The 15,707-nt window shown below is 40.9% G+C and overlaps 1 protein-coding gene across 2 annotated transcripts in view; it reads right to left on the bottom strand.

Moving 5' to 3' along the window:
- Positions 1-15,707, bottom strand: part of LOC131677769 (choline O-acetyltransferase) — a 178,255-nt gene that overhangs the window by 12,724 nt on the left and 149,824 nt on the right. The window contains exons 2-9 of one of the 2 annotated variants that reach the window (XM_058957798.1): positions 9,264-9,343; positions 1,853-2,217; positions 1,624-1,795; positions 937-1,568; positions 755-877; positions 639-696; positions 422-583; positions 117-317 (exon numbers count right to left, since the gene is read on the bottom strand). In XM_058957798.1, the coding sequence (XP_058813781.1) occupies positions 117-317; positions 422-583; positions 639-696; positions 755-877; positions 937-1,568; positions 1,624-1,795; positions 1,853-2,217; positions 9,264-9,305 (1,755 nt within the window). In that variant the 5' untranslated portion in view covers positions 9,306-9,343. The remainder of the gene's footprint in view (positions 1-116; positions 318-421; positions 584-638; positions 697-754; positions 878-936; positions 1,569-1,623; positions 1,796-1,852; positions 2,218-9,263; positions 9,344-15,707) is intronic. The other variant, XM_058957799.1, reaches the window with a different exon arrangement.

Genomic DNA, 15,707 nt, shown 5'->3' with positions numbered 1-15,707 from the left:
GTGCTCCGGAAGTGCTGACAGGAAGTACAACGATTTGTGCATAGTAGTGCCATTCAGTGTGGTAGGTGCGCATTTGACCGTGAATGAGCAGGCTCAAGACCAAAATGAACAGGTACCTGACTGGTCGAAAGTAGGAAACAGTTCGCAATTTTGTAACCTTCATCCGTGAATAATTCGTGGAGACTGCCTTCCTTTTCTTTACAGGCCTCGCGAAGACCTAGCAGATGGATGTCTACACCATGTCCCAGAATGTTCTGCACCATAACCTCGGTTTGACGTGCCGCAGCACATCGGAACAGTTCTCTCAAATGATCTCGCTAGTAATCATTAAAAATATTAATTATCATAGGAAAGAAAAATATTTCAATGAGACACAAAGAGTTGCTAATTGAATAGACCCAATTTTCTTATGGCTACATACACTGTAAATACTGAAAGTTACTTTTTTCGCGTCGCTTCCTTCGCCACCGTAGTCCTCTTCTTTGTCACTTTCGAGCGCCACATTAGCACCTTCTCCCTGGCACATTGCTTTGGCCCATTCCAGCGCTTCCATGCTGGCCGACCGAATGCAGTCCACGCGACCCTAAAAGTTTTTTATCTATAAATCTTAAAGGTTACGTGGAGACAATCAACCTTACCAACAGGAATCTTCTGGTTGAAGCACTTTCGTACGTACTGACCAAATGACCGTAAAGCCTGGAATATAACTCATTTATAATGTTTTGCTCGAAAATTTATACATTTGAATACTTACTTGTAATAGGCTAGTTGTAACGATAGTTGAATGAAAACATCCGGACTAACTTGACAAGCTTTGATGAAGTTCTTACCGAACGGTTTGTATCGATAAACATAAAAGTCTAAATTCTCTATGCTCCTGAAAAATAAACACAAGATTAACCATCCATGAAACTGCGTTACATTTTATATGTTTACTTATCAACACTCTTAGCAGCGTCCCGGATTCTTTGGTCAATTTCCGGTCGAACAATCCATTCGAGTCTCTCCGGTGGTGGTAGATGGTGCTGCGGCCCATTGTCTTCCGTATTGGGAGCCTCGTCTATTTTCTTAACAATCCCTTCTAGCAGTTGAACTACGGCAATACCTTCGGAAGGAGAGTGCTCATAGCATAAGCCCCAGCTGCCATCGTTGCAAACGATTAATTGCATCGTTTTGTCAAACCAGCGATTCCCGGAATTGTATTCGCTGCCTCCCCCGTGAATCATTTCGTGGGCCATGTTGCTTTCATCCCGTCCTCCGCAATAGTGAGCCCCGGCCGGTGACCCGTTGAATCCACGAGCGTTGAACGTCAGCGGGATTGGTTCATCGATACAGACCTGTACCAATGCCTGCTCAATCAGTTCGATGTTCCGGGCATTTTGCTCCTCCAGAAGTAGCATCTTTCGATCTAGAGCCCATTGGCGGCGCGACTCCGCCGTCAGAATACCAATGCGTGGGGCTTTCCGAGCCAAACATGGTGCATCATTGAGAATGTACAAGAGCTGCGATGCAATTTCATCTTCGGTTAAACGACCACGGTCACCAGCCTTAACCGGAAGACAGTACATCTACGTCAAAGTCAACTGGTTAGAATTCAGCTTAAAAGATACGAATAGGACATACTTGATTTCTGCAGAAAATAATCACATGCTCATCGGTCCTCTTTTCGGGCAAATATTGGCTATCTTGATTCTCACCCGGTCGTCTGCAGGATCCAAGAAGCCGATAATACTGCGCCATGCACAAGGGTTGACCCTTTTCACGAGAAGTTGCCCTCTCCTGGACAAGATTTCCGCTGAAATTCAAGGTTTCGGTGAATATTTCATAACAATAATTTATTATTTGATCTAACCTATCGAGCATCTCCTTGTGAACCATCAGATTGTCGATCAACTTCGCCGAAAAACGAGCCACATCGTTGACGGTGGTAAACTTTCGAGGTGGCAGCACCATACCGGGGTTGGAGTTGATCGGCAACGGTAAGGGGTTGTCCATGTACATATCGTTCAGCCAGTAGTAGTAGGCCCAGTTATCCTCGGCTTCCCGTTTGTCCAGCAGGTACTGCTGCAGCGTCGTTCCCAGTCCATTCGGTGCAGTGAATTGTTTAGTGAGCATTCGTGTCCGTTCCAACTGTTGTGGTGTTGTGATGGGCTGGAGCACCCGGAGATACTCGTTCATGGTTTGATCCAGCGTTGGAACCGGTACCTTGGGCAGCATCTGAAGTGAGGATGAGAATGTATCTGTTACCAACATCGCACTTCAATAGTTCACACTTAATGAAAAATCTTTGCGTATTCTGTTTTGTTTAAGTCGTCGCAAGTCCCCTGATGTCTGCTCTAAATTTTTACAAGAGATGGATCTCACAATCCCTGACTATACTGGTAAGTGCACCAACGGGCAAGGTACATTTGGAGTTGCATGCATCTCGTTCGGATGAGGATTGTATTAACATATGATTTTTTGCTATGCGTAAAACTTGGTATTCGGTTGATAAAATAGCACGTCGAGGGAAACTACATATAATAAATATTGGACGCCTAAACCCCAATCGATTTCATTATAGTGTATAAGTAGGCTGCCAACTTCAAGCGTAAAGCTCGGTCTGGCGTTTAGATAGAACTTCGATCAAATTGTATCGCTGTAGGACAAATAGTCGGTATACAATGATTTAAATGGGGATCATCCCGGATATGACGGATACCGCCTCCGACGATCTCGTTCTGTATGCGCTCGCGACGCAAACAGCCATTGGCCGAAACGTTCTTGTCAACATCGAAGGTTCCGCTTTGAAGGCCATACCTACACCTCACTATTGAGGATGAGACACCCAGCAGGAGAAGTGCGGTGCTGCATCTTGCTCCTCCCATGTTCGACATGATCCTTGCCAATGCGTTATTTGTCCTCGCAGCCTTCTCACATACATAGTCGACATGGCTGTTGTAATTTAACCGATCGTCGACCATCACACCCAGGTGCTTCAGCGCACGGATCGATGGAAGTCCACCGATGCTGATCACGACACGCTGTTTTTCTTCGGTTACTGACCAGCTCTACCTCCGTCTTGTGGTGAGGCAGGTGTCACTTGATATCGGCAATCCAGGTTTCCACGGTGCCTATTGTCTCTACCGTCACCATCTCCAGTTCCTCAATGGTCTTGCCGGTTATCGTCAGGACCACGTCATCTGCAAATCTGACAATTTCAACTCCTGTGGGCAGTTCCTGAGTTAACAGTCCGTTGTACAGCCCTGAGGTACTCCCACCGTAACCCTAATCGACCCCTACCCCATGTTCGTCTCCTAGTATTCAGTTTGTTACTATGTTTTAATTGCCGCAAGGTTCTACTGTATCGATTTTGTTGGCTATTTTCGGCAAATTTGAGACTAAGAGAAACGAAAGCAATTAAATTGAAAGACGGATAGGTATTCTAGAGCGAATCAGTTATAAACTTAGAACGGAAAACTAGAACTAGGCAGGCTCATATGGGCATGATCGAAAGGAAATGTGAAGAATTCTTTGCCTTCTGCAGAGTAGGAGTTGGGCGTTGCACCCAAGTCTACCGCATGGTCTATGGTAGAACATAACTCATCATCATGTTTTACCGCCGACGCCGGCGGTAAAACATGATGACATTTCCTTTCGATCAGTTTTCCGTTCTAAGTTTATAACTGATTCGCTCTAGAATACCTATCCGTCTTTCAATTTCATTGCTTTCGTTTCTCTTAGTCTCAAATTTGCCGAAAATAGCCAACAAATTCGATATAGTATTCAATTTTGAGGGTACCCGCATACTGTGCAGCGCTACGGCGAAAGCCACCTAGCTGGTCCTGTTGAAAGCATTCTTCACGTCGATCGCGGCAGCGATTACCCCTTCTTCTTTGCTACGATGCTTTCTCTGCTCTCGCAATGACTGCGTGCTCCATCGTTAATATCCCTTTCCGGAATCCTATCTGCCTCTGCGAAAGTCCGCTCTCACTTTCAGCGTAGTTCGTCAGTCTGTTGAGGATGACCCCTTCCAGAAGTTTACCAAGAGTATCCAGCAAGCATATCTTGTGCTTTTCTACCAAGAGTTATTTTAGGAAAACTGTTAGATTAGCACTTTTGCTCCACCTTGCTCTATAGGCCAATACGATGCTAAATCTGAATGGTAGCTTCCCTCGCTTTGGCAGCAATACCAGCTTGTGGATTTTCAAGCTGTCCGGAAAGTAGCCTTCGTCAAGCATTTCTGTAGAACTATCCTGAACATGTCCGGAAACGAAAGGATCGCGGTCTTCAGTGCCACGTTGGGGATACCGCCCGGGCAAGGAGCTATTTGCGCTTTCAGCCTTTTTGTCACTATTAGGAGCTCGCCGTTGGAGGCTCGATTGCCACCAGCATTTCCACTGTCTGCTTCAACGTAAGGTGTAGGCGGCTATGCGGTCGTGTTTCGGGAAAAGGCCTGGTGTGATAACGTGTAACCACGGAAGTAAGCACCATTCACCTGTAATAGTGGCGGTACCTTGATTGTCGAAATTGAGGGCCCGCATTTCGAGTAAATAAATAAAATTACTCGGCCACGGTAGCTTTGCGACACATCGATCGAAAAGCCAACAATCAGCATAAAACAGTGAAAACAAACATCCGCTTGGTGGTGCGATAAATTACACGCGCACCCCCGATCCAACGACCAATTACAAAGTAGCACCAAGCCATCAACATGTGGCCATTCGGCGACACAATAACAGTGGAAAATTCTCTGAGCTCTCACGACGTGGCGTTGTATTCCGTTGGCGCAGCATTCTTGGTGATCGTCGTCGTCATCGTCTTCCTATGGCGATGGCGACAGAAGACCAAGCGCATAAAAGCGCTTAAATCAGCGAATCGGCGTAGTCGATTAGAAGTGCGAAGTGTATTTTACGAAAAATAAAACTAGTCTTGTTACAACAGTCCAGCGTGGTAGTTATTATTATCACATCCTGCGGGAGCTGGGGTTCGGGCCAGTCTCCCAGTCCTTCAATGCGAAACTAATAACGAAAGAGCTTCTGCGGGAGCGAAGCTCTAGCTATTGGCACTGGTGCTCGTACCACTGTCAATTCATTTCTCGCGAATAAGTACGATTGTGGAACAAGACCCTCCGAGATAATTTTCAGTTTGTCAGCGCAAAATTTCAGCTGGGGTCGTTGGACCCTTGATCTTAGCCATCACAGTACGGTGAGTCTAATTCTCTGCACATCTTCTTGTAGCAGGTAGGCTTGCTCAGCACTATCTAGCCCTTGTCGCTCGAAATGCCGCCTTTCCCTCTTCTCGCCATCCATGTAATGATTGACATTAAGCTGGGTTATCTCCATCATGTTTTAGAGAGCAGAAAAAAAACTTTCAAAAAAGCCCTAAGCAGGAGAAAATGTATAAATCCAACGTATCAGATAACGGCTTTGGGCTGCGCGGTAAAACCACTGCTCTTGCCCAGAACCCGATTCCTTCCCGGCACTACCTTACGGCATTACTTCGGGGAGGGTTATTTTATGTGCATATCACCCACTTTAATCCAACTACTTAGTAGTTAGTTCCTTCAGTAGGGTTACAGCACCACTCCTCGACATATTACCAGTTCTTGACCATCCAAACAGGCGTGGGGACTTAGTGCCTCCCTTGTGCCATTCAGCACCGAAACTCCCTTCTCGTACCATTCAGCACCACTTACTTGTTGAGCTACTCACTAGTTCGCGAATTACTTCGTCTAGTCCCCGACGATGGACCTAGCCTACTCAGACGGAGAATTCCCGGAGAGAGAAGCTCTCCCGAAACCGAACCAGCCTACTCTGGCGGAGAGTTTACCGGTGGTGATTGTTCTCCCGAAACCGTCAAACCATTTCCGCAGTGATCTACGCCACCACTGTTGACCGCGTTCCACGTGTTTACGTTGCTCTTCATCCTGTGGACGACATTATCCAGGTTGATGTCCTGCCCTACCGTTTTGAGTATCGCTATGTGTGTCACTTCGAGCCTCGGACATTCAAAGACCACATGCTTCGGTGTCTCCTCAAAATTCTCACTCTCCAGGCACAACGGTTATGTTGCGTGTCTTAACCAATGAAGATAGTTCCTGAGTTAGGTAGAAGTTCATCTCTCCATACTTTCTATTGACCCACGTCAACGGGTTTGGGATGAGCCGGTTGGTCCATCTTTCAATTTTAGTGCTGCCCCATTCCTTGTGCCACCTCGCCATCGAATCGATTATCGGCATCTTCCTCACGTCTTTGAGTTTCTCCGATTGAAGCACTCGATATCCTTCGCCCGGGTGATGCAGATGGGGATCATCCCGGCAATAACGCATACTGCCTCCGGCGATATTGTCCTGTAAGCACTCGTGTCTCGTACGACCATCAGTCGGAATGTGTTGTTCAGTTTTTACGGTTCCGCTTGGTTTTTAGCGCCGTACCCAAGGCTGGAATCCCATATTGCAGTATCGATGACGATACAGTAAACAGCAGACGTTTTGTGTTGCTTCTCGGACCGCCTACGCTTGGCATGATTCTCGCTATTGCGTTCGTTTCCTTCGCCAACTTTTCGTAGGCATAGTCGACGTGGTTGTCGAAGCTCAACCGGTCATCGATTATCACTCCAGTGTACGGTGTCAATCTGCATCCGCTGAACTGCTTTGCAGTTGCTGACCAACAACACCTCCGTGTTGTTGTGAGGTATCTGCGCTTGACCCCGTTCATCCAGTTCTCGATGGCGCCTATTGTCTCCGTTACCGGCACAACCACTTCTTCAAGTGTCAAGTGATCACTCTGAGTGGCATGTCGTCCGCGAAACCCACGATTTTCTTTTTCCTGATCAACCGCAGTGTGAAGACCCCACCATGTATGCATGTATGTATGTATGTATGATTTTTTTTAAATATTTTTTAGAGGAAAGTGTTAATAATTTGCAAACAAATCCTGATCCTATCACTCAGGGAGTGGTATTGGAAGACCAACCCACTAAAAATCTCGCCTAACCAGGTGTAGTTTACTTGATCTACTTCTTTTCCTTATACCTCGATCTCCCCGGGAACAGTAGGTGTCGCAAATTCGGGGAGCAGCTATGCTCATGTACTTGCAATATCCAGTTCCCAGCTGTCGCTGCTAGTTCACTGATTTCTTTCTCATTCGTAATTGTGTTGTGCTCATGTACATCGTTTGTGCTTTTCTCCAGCTGATGCCGCTCGTTCACTGTACTCGCTTTAATGAAGAAAGTATCCGGCAATTCGAAGCCATCTTACTGCGTCACTTGGGGCATGCAGCTCTATTCGCAGTGGCCCTGCTACTACTCTAGCACATTCGTTCTTGCAGAATGATGTCCACAGTTATTTTGGCTATCCTCCCCTCCATGGGCAAACCGGTAGGATACCGAGGTCAGTCCAGCGATTCCGGGTGGAGCATGACTTTTGGTATGATGGTCCCCAATGATCGCAATAATCAGTCCGTCTTCTCAAATCACTCATCTAGTTCCCGGCGAAGCGTTTAGATCACACCAACGGAGATTTTCCCGGTTCTTCCGAAACCGGGTTCTTCTGGTGTTATCCAGTCTCTTTTACAAGCTGACTGGTAGGGTTCTGTGTTCGGTTCGGTGACTTCGATGGAGCCTGGCGACCCGAACTCAGTTTTGTGGGCCTAGTCTACTCCGATGAAGAGTTCCTGGGCGACGAAATTTCTCCTGAACTCGATTTATTTGTTACACGGCGATTTCATTGCCGGCGCGCTCCACCACTACCTCTGCAGCTGTAATCCGCGACACTACTCTTTTGACAGCTTTTCAGGTATGTCCATCGTGGTACATCTCTTCCACTAAATTGTCGAATGCCACGCCGGACATACCTCTTCGACCCTTTTTGAACCTAGGTCATCCGAGACAACGTGTTCCGGTGTCTCATTCACATTCACACACTCCGGGTAAAGGGGTGACGAAGAATGTCCAAATCGATGCAGGTACTTCCAGAAGCAGCTATGCCCGGGCAAAAACTGTTCAATCTCTTGCATTTCGTGTATTCCTCCGCTGGTAGCATTCTACATTCCCAGCCTGAGTGATGCACATAGCGCCCACCTTTACGCGCTCACGACACGAACAGCCATTAGGCGAAATGTGCTCGTCAGCTTCGTCCGTTCCGCTTTGAGTTTAGCGCTGTAGCCCAGGCCGGAACGCCATACCTCACTAATGGGGATGGAACACCCGCCAGGACACTGTCATGCCATCCGTGTTTCAACGATGCCTATCGTCTTTATCGCCAACATCTCCACTTGCTCCAGAATGTCGCCGGATATCGGCAGGACATGGACTGATTTGTTATGAACAAGATCATGAAAGTAAAAATGATTTGAGTTATATTCGAAATATGTGAATTTATTTACGAGCGCGTAAAATAGATCGCAAATAATATAAACCAATTCACAAAATAAAATTGACCCATGAATATTATTTTAATTTCTGTGAAATTTTTCATGTGATAAAAAACAGAACTATGCACAAAACCGCATATTATATGAAACTGCATATTATATGAATATAATGGAAGTGGAGGTTTTGTGAAACATTTCTCGTGCACGAAGGGCAGGAATGGTTCAATGAATATATTCTGAATTTTGTGAAATCGTTGTATTAGCAAATATCAAGATTGTACTGTTTCGATTTTATTTGCGCAACACCGGTAGCTAGATCATGATGAAGATATCATGAATCATGAATTGAGTCGTGTAGTCGGACCACAAGCAATATTCTTTTATCACCAAATCAAAAATCAATATTGGGTTTATAATATTTATAAAGTTGTGAACTAGTTCACGGATAGATAAATTATGATTGATATGAATGTAGCGTAAACCATGACTGAAGTTCACCGTTACAGAAGAACAAATTTGCACATAATTTCAAGACACATGATTTTGGTTCACGGTCCTGTTTTCGTAAAATGGTCTAGAATTCTTTGCATATTATTCATTAATTTGAACCCACATCTTTTCAGTGCACTAGTGAAGCCTTTGACCGTCACTTTCAACATTATCTTTATACCTCCGAGAAAACAAAATGCGATTTCGTCGTCGTGTATTGTTACTAGTTTAATTGTGTTTAGTTTAACTTAGTTTAGTTTAGTTCATTTAGACAAATTGTCAGTTGGACTTTTTTATACAAACACAAATACAAATCTCTTCACAATTAAGTTGAACGATGTATTCTCGTGTTTAAATGTGTTGATTAAACTAAAATAGACTAGAAAACATGAGGTTACTATTCGATTCGTTTGTACTTACCTCCGGGAACCCATACTCGTCGGTAGCTTCCGTCGTTGACATCCATTTCTTCTGTAGCGAAAGAATAGAATCTTTCCATCCTACGGTGATGACGTTCGTATGAGGCGAATGGATGACGAATTCATTCATGAGCGTCACGTGGTCACATGAATGATTGCGGGAAAAGGTAATGAAAAGAGAAAGAAAAAAAAACATATGCCAAAATGAGCAGGAAATGGTGGCTAGACAAAACATCTATTATGTAGAATACACATTGTCATGGCGTGGGGAAATATCAAAGAACGGTACGAAAATGGTACGCTAATTCCTGTCAACTCAGTTCGCGTAAATGACGCTTCAAGTACAATCCCATGTTCGGTGTCATTCTTATTTTCGTTATAGGTTGGGGTGAACTTCGAATATTGTTTTCGTGATATCCGACTGAGAGTTACTTTTTGAGTTCATAATGATGTTTGTGTTATTATTAGAGTCGGTGTAAGTTGGGATGAATTTCGAGCTAGGTTTTATATGACATCCCATGGATTTTCAATGACGTTTGTGAAATGCAAATAGGATTCACGAATGATGATCAATCTAGATAGGTTATGTTATTATGCAGTAGTCACCGGGATCCAGCAAAAAAATCTTAAATCTGAAACCTGATTATTCTTAGTATTGATTCGAGGAACACTATTGAACCAAATATATTATAAAATTTCGTATTCATCAGGAGCGATTCCAGAAAAAAATTCTGGAGGGGTCCGAAATTTTGATTTTGGAATGAGCACTGTACAATACGTTATTCGTAAAAACCGATTTAATGAAAACCAGTTTTGGTGGTCAAATTTGGTTTGATATAATTTTAGGTTTGAAACTAATATAAAATAGAAACTAATTCAAAATTTCTCAACAAGAGGTCCAGACCCTCCCCCTGGATCCACCACTGTTATTCATCGATACAGTACTACCACATTTACTAGCCTTTTTTGAGCCATTTTATTCTCGAGCCACACTTGGTTTGCTAATAGCTAATAGCGATAAACTTCACAACTTATGTCAATGGAGCTCATATTTGTCATATGCAACGTCAGTAGGTAGTAGAAAACGATTTCGGATTAAATGTCTTAGGATTAAATGATCGACGAGGCTTTCATTTTTTTTTGCTATAAAAATTGTCGTTGCATGAGGCAAAGTATTTTAAATATTGCTAAGAGCATTTGATCTTAATTCAAGTGAATCAGAATTCAAGGAATATATTTTACTACCAAATGAGTTCGCGATGTTTCCCCTTTATTTGAAGATGAATCACTGCAGAAAGAGATGAAAACAACAACTAACCCATAATATGAACCCCTCTGGAGAAACAAAGCAGTTGCAGTTGTCGTGGGTTGAATTCACAGTATGATTCAGGTGAAAATACGCTTCTGTGCTCCCCGGAGACAACCTCCTGTAGAGTAAATGAAAATATCGCGTGAAAATATCGTTCCTCTTGCGGAGCAGTCTTCTTTGGAGGTGGTGTCCACGCTTGAATTTTGATCGCTTTGTCTATTTGTGAAAATTAATACACGGAAAGAATAGTTAGTGGACAATCCCACACACAAAGTGGGTCGTTTTGTGAAATTGGACTAATCTAGTTTTGGACAATAAATGATATTCCGGTACAGTGGGAAGCGAAGATGTTACAAAGAAGTAGTTTTAGCGATCAAGATTACGGTAACCTGATATTCTGACAGGGAACCGACAGCTGTGGACGGGAAACTCCGATTTATATCTCTCAACCAACAATATAACCGGACAGTGACTGCGCAAAAAAAAACGAATTTTTGAATACTAAATCGGCCCACAGCCAAGTCGATTCTTTAATCCCACCAGGAGTGTCTCCTACAAATTTGAACCAAATCGGATCTAGCTACCGGACCAACGTGCTTAAAGTTTGTATAGGATTTTTCGACAATACAATGATTGCATTTCCACCGCTAGGTGGCACAACAAAGCCATTGTAGTGGAATTCTATGGGTTTATTTATTGTGTATTTCCTCTGAGAATATTTTCCAATTTCATTTATTCATCAAATATTCATTACATACATTACATTACATTACAGAAACGAGTCAATTACAGTTCAAAGCAGTATTTTAATGTTGCTTCTTTTGTTCATCATGCCGAATAGGAATCATAACAAAGCGTTGTAAAAATATAGCGATAAATGACAGCCAGTTGAAGCTTGCTAATAGCATGAGTGGTGGCGGTAACTGGCTTTCAAATATGACAGTTATACATTGGATCTATATAATAGTAAAGGAATTCCACAAAGATCCGTCCGAAAATCTTTAAAATCGTGACCGACCATCTTAGATTCCAATGAAACTTTACACGTTTCACCGTCATCCAAGACTAAATATTTTCCACAGGTAATAAGATTATTTTGACTCAAGAGCAACTTTTCAAAAGGGCGAAAACGTTTCTACGTGTATGAATTTCAATTTTTTTTTGTTCGATTACTGTATTTTATACAGCAAAACTATCTGAGAACAAGTTAAAGGGAATGAATACTTCTGTCTGAAAAAAATATACACTGAAAAAAATGTTGTGTCATTTTTCAAAAAAAAACAAAAATTTATGATAAAAATTTAAATTGTGAAAAAACCCATTTTTTTAATTTTTTATATGTTGTTACCAAAAACCTAAAGAGAAAAGAAACATTTTGAATGTGATTGCATGATGGAGAAAAAATCGGTAAAAAAGTTTTCCTAACAATAATTTCGTACATGTTTTTAAATTTCATACTAATAGACATACAAAATTGTAATTCTATTACAGAACATAATTCTAAGCACCATTTAAAATAAAAATGCATTTAACAGAAATCTTCCAAAATGCGATAGTTTTCGAGATATTTGAAATTTTGCTCCTTCCAAAACAATTAATTCGTGTAATTATGCTCTTTTTAAAAGTTATTCGCATTACCCCATGAAAAAATGTCAAAAATTTAATGTTTATCGTTTTAAAGACGTAAAAGCAACTTTTTTAGTGTATTTGGATCCTGGAGAAGCTTTCAATAAAAAAGTTTTCCTAACAAAAACTTTTGACATTTTTTTATAATTCTTACTATTTGCAGTCAAAAATACAATTTTCTTTTTGAATATGATTCTAAACGCTATTTTAAATCGAAATGCTCTTAACAAAAATTTTCTAAAATGTAGTAGTTCTCGAGATATTTTAACTTTTGTTTTAACAACACAATTATTTTGTTTTATTACGACCTTTTCATAAGTTAGTCGCGTTTCTCCATCAACAATAATAGGTTTTTCAAAAGGCCCGTAAACTTTCGTGCAACTTTCTCTTTGACATCAAGGCGATATTGTGAAACATTTTAAAGTTACATGAAAACAACCAACATATGATACAGCTATATAGTTTAATCAACAGACCCTATGGTTGAAATATATTTTGGTTGCTTTCATGTAACTTTCAAATGGTTTACAATATCGCCTTGATGTAAAAGAAAAAGTTGCACGAAAGTTTACGGGCCTTTTGAAAAACCTATTATTGTTGATGGAGAAACGCGACTAACTTATGAAAAGGTCGTAATAAAACAAAATAATTGTGTTGTTAAAACAAAAGTTAAAATATCTCGAGAACTACTACATTTTAGAAAATTTTTGTTAAGAGCATTTCGATTTAAAATGGCGTTTAGAATCATATTCAAAAAGAAAATTGTATTTTTGACTGCAAATAGTAAGAATTATAAAAAAATGTCAAAAGTTGTTGTTAGGAAAACTTTTTATTGAAAGCTTCTACATGATCCAAATACACTAAAAAGGTTGCTTTTACGTCTTTAAAACGATAAACATTAAATTTTTGACATTTTTTGATGGAGTAACGCGAATAACTTTTAAAAAGAGCATAATTACACGAATTAATTGTTTTTGAAGTAGCAAAAATTCAAATATCTCGAAAACTATCGCATTTTGGAAGATTTTTGTTAAATGCATTTTGATTTTAAATGGTGCTTAGAATTATATTCTGTAATAAAATTACAATTCTGTATGTCAATTAGTATGAAATTTAAAAACATGTGCGAAGTTATTGTTAGGTAACAAAATATAAAAAATTAAAAAAAATGGGTTTTTTCGCAATTTAAATTTTTATCATATTTGTTTTTTTGAAAAATGACACCGCATTTTTTTCAGTGTATATTTTTTTCGGACAGAAGTATTCATTCCCTGTAACTTGTTCTCAGATAGTTTTGCTGTATAAAATACAGTAATCGAACGAAAAAAATTTGAAATTTATACACGTAGAAACGTTTACGCCCTTTTGAAAAATTACTCTTGTATCAAAATATTGCCAGAGAATATCATGGAGATTCATACAGCGAACACACCTGCAAAGTTTCGTTCGAATCGACGAGGGTCATATTTTGCGGTCGGCCGGTTTCTCATGGAATCCCTATTAGCAATGCAAAAAGTGGGCTGCCAATCTCTGCACTATAAGCATAATATTTCACCCTTTTTTGCATTACATCAGCGTTAAATTTGCTTTAAATTAGTAAATTGAGCTCATCAGCTCTTAAAGACTGCCCTGTATGCATGTCTAAAGCAGATATTAGATTTATTGCCAATGAGTTACATGAGACAACCAATAGAGTGACAAGAAAAAATGACCCCTAACGACCCACTCTTGACTCGATTCCTAGTTTCACCAGAAGTTCCAAATTTGAAGCAAATTGGACAAGTCTAGCTACCGGACCAACATGCCAGAAGTTTGCATGGCATTTTTCGACAAGGTACATGGAGAAAACCCACTAGCTTTTGCACCGCCAGGTGACACTGTATGCATCGTATTATCGTTGCGAGTGAAAATAAAAAGGATAATTCAATTGTCTACAACTTTGTCGAAGACTGCTAGTCAATGTGACTTTGTTAAATTAAGTTTTTGAACTTTTAACGAAGTGATGTCTCCTTCAGTTTTGCATGGGGCCTAACAGTGCATGGTTGTGTATCAGTACTCGATTCCCACGAACTAAACATTTTTGTGAAGTACTGGTTAGATTTAGCTCAACAGCATGCTCAGAAGAATTATAGTAAATAATACGAGTCATGCATAGAGGGCGTCAACTCTAATTATTCAACGGAGAGAGATAGAAGGTGTCTTCTACGAAGTTGCAGAACAGGTAAAAATAACCAAAACATTATTTACTATAATTCTTCGGAACATACTGTTAAGCTAAACCTAGCCGTTATTTCAGAAAAATGTAAAACTGACTCAGACATCACTTCGTTAAAAGTTTAATATTTTTTTCAACAAAGCCAGATTGCCTAGCAATCTTCGACAAAGTTGTAGACAATTAAATTATCTTTCTCATTTTCCCTTACAGTGATGATATGATGCATACAGTGCCACCTAGTGGCGAATATGCTAGTGGGGTTTCTCCTTGTAAATTGTCTAAAAATCCCATGCAAACTTTAGGCACGTTGGTCCGGTAGCTAGACTTCTCCGATTTGCTTCAAGATTAGAGCAAGTACTCCTGGTGGGACTAGGAATCGACTCAGGGGTAGGCCAACTAAGTTTTCAAATATTCATTATTTTTCTGGGCAACACTCAGACAACAAATTTACAATGCAATCAAACTCAATCGCAAATGCATATAGGCAGCCAAACATATACATGCTACATGGATCTTTAAAGCATTTATACTTTACATATGTATTTATTGCTTTTATAGAGCAAATGTGAAACCGATATAATGCTGAAGTAATGCTGTGGGTTGAGTCGTTATACTTTTCCTCTCGAGAATTATATGCGGTATATTTCATTGCTGTTGAACATATGCAATATAGCCTGGTAAGCAAAAGCAGTGCGCTTTCCGTGAGAGACAAGGCAAGGGCAAGGTACCTCTGGTCGAGACTTACTAAGGTATGAACGTTTTTCGGCGAGGTTAAAAAACACAAACATATTACCAGATCGTCAGGACGGCTCAAGCTACTCCTGGCTTTCACGTAACTATTTCGGACAGTAAAACATTAAAGTTAATCGCAATTTTCCAAACTTTATAAGCCAGCGGTTCTCAACCATTTGCGTACCACGGACCCCTTAGAAATCACCCTGGGTTGATGCGGACTCCCACGGATAAACATCGATTTTGTACGCTACCAATATATTATTTTCAGTTTATTAGGAAACAAGACTTGAAATTTCAATATGCACTCGGAAAATACATTTCTCTTCGCGGACCCCCAGCAACGACTTCACGGAGAATCACTGTTCTAAGCGATCCCATAGTAGACATCCCATAGTTGTGAAATCATATCAATATCATTTAAAATATTTGCGTGAGAAAACTCCAATATAAACTGCTCCCGGAGTTCGGAAACTTAAAATCGTAACCCTAAGATTACCAATCCTCCTGGAGCTCACTTTGAAGAGATGTGCCAAAATGTGGATTAGAGACAATTTTTCGGA

This window comes from Topomyia yanbarensis, chromosome 1, assembly GCF_030247195.1.
Source record: "Topomyia yanbarensis strain Yona2022 chromosome 1, ASM3024719v1, whole genome shotgun sequence".
In the NCBI taxonomy this organism is placed as follows: Eukaryota; Metazoa; Arthropoda; class Insecta; order Diptera; family Culicidae; genus Topomyia; species Topomyia yanbarensis.
The sequence above is the reverse complement of the archived record's forward strand: the minus strand, read 5'-3'. Positions and strand labels throughout refer to the sequence as shown.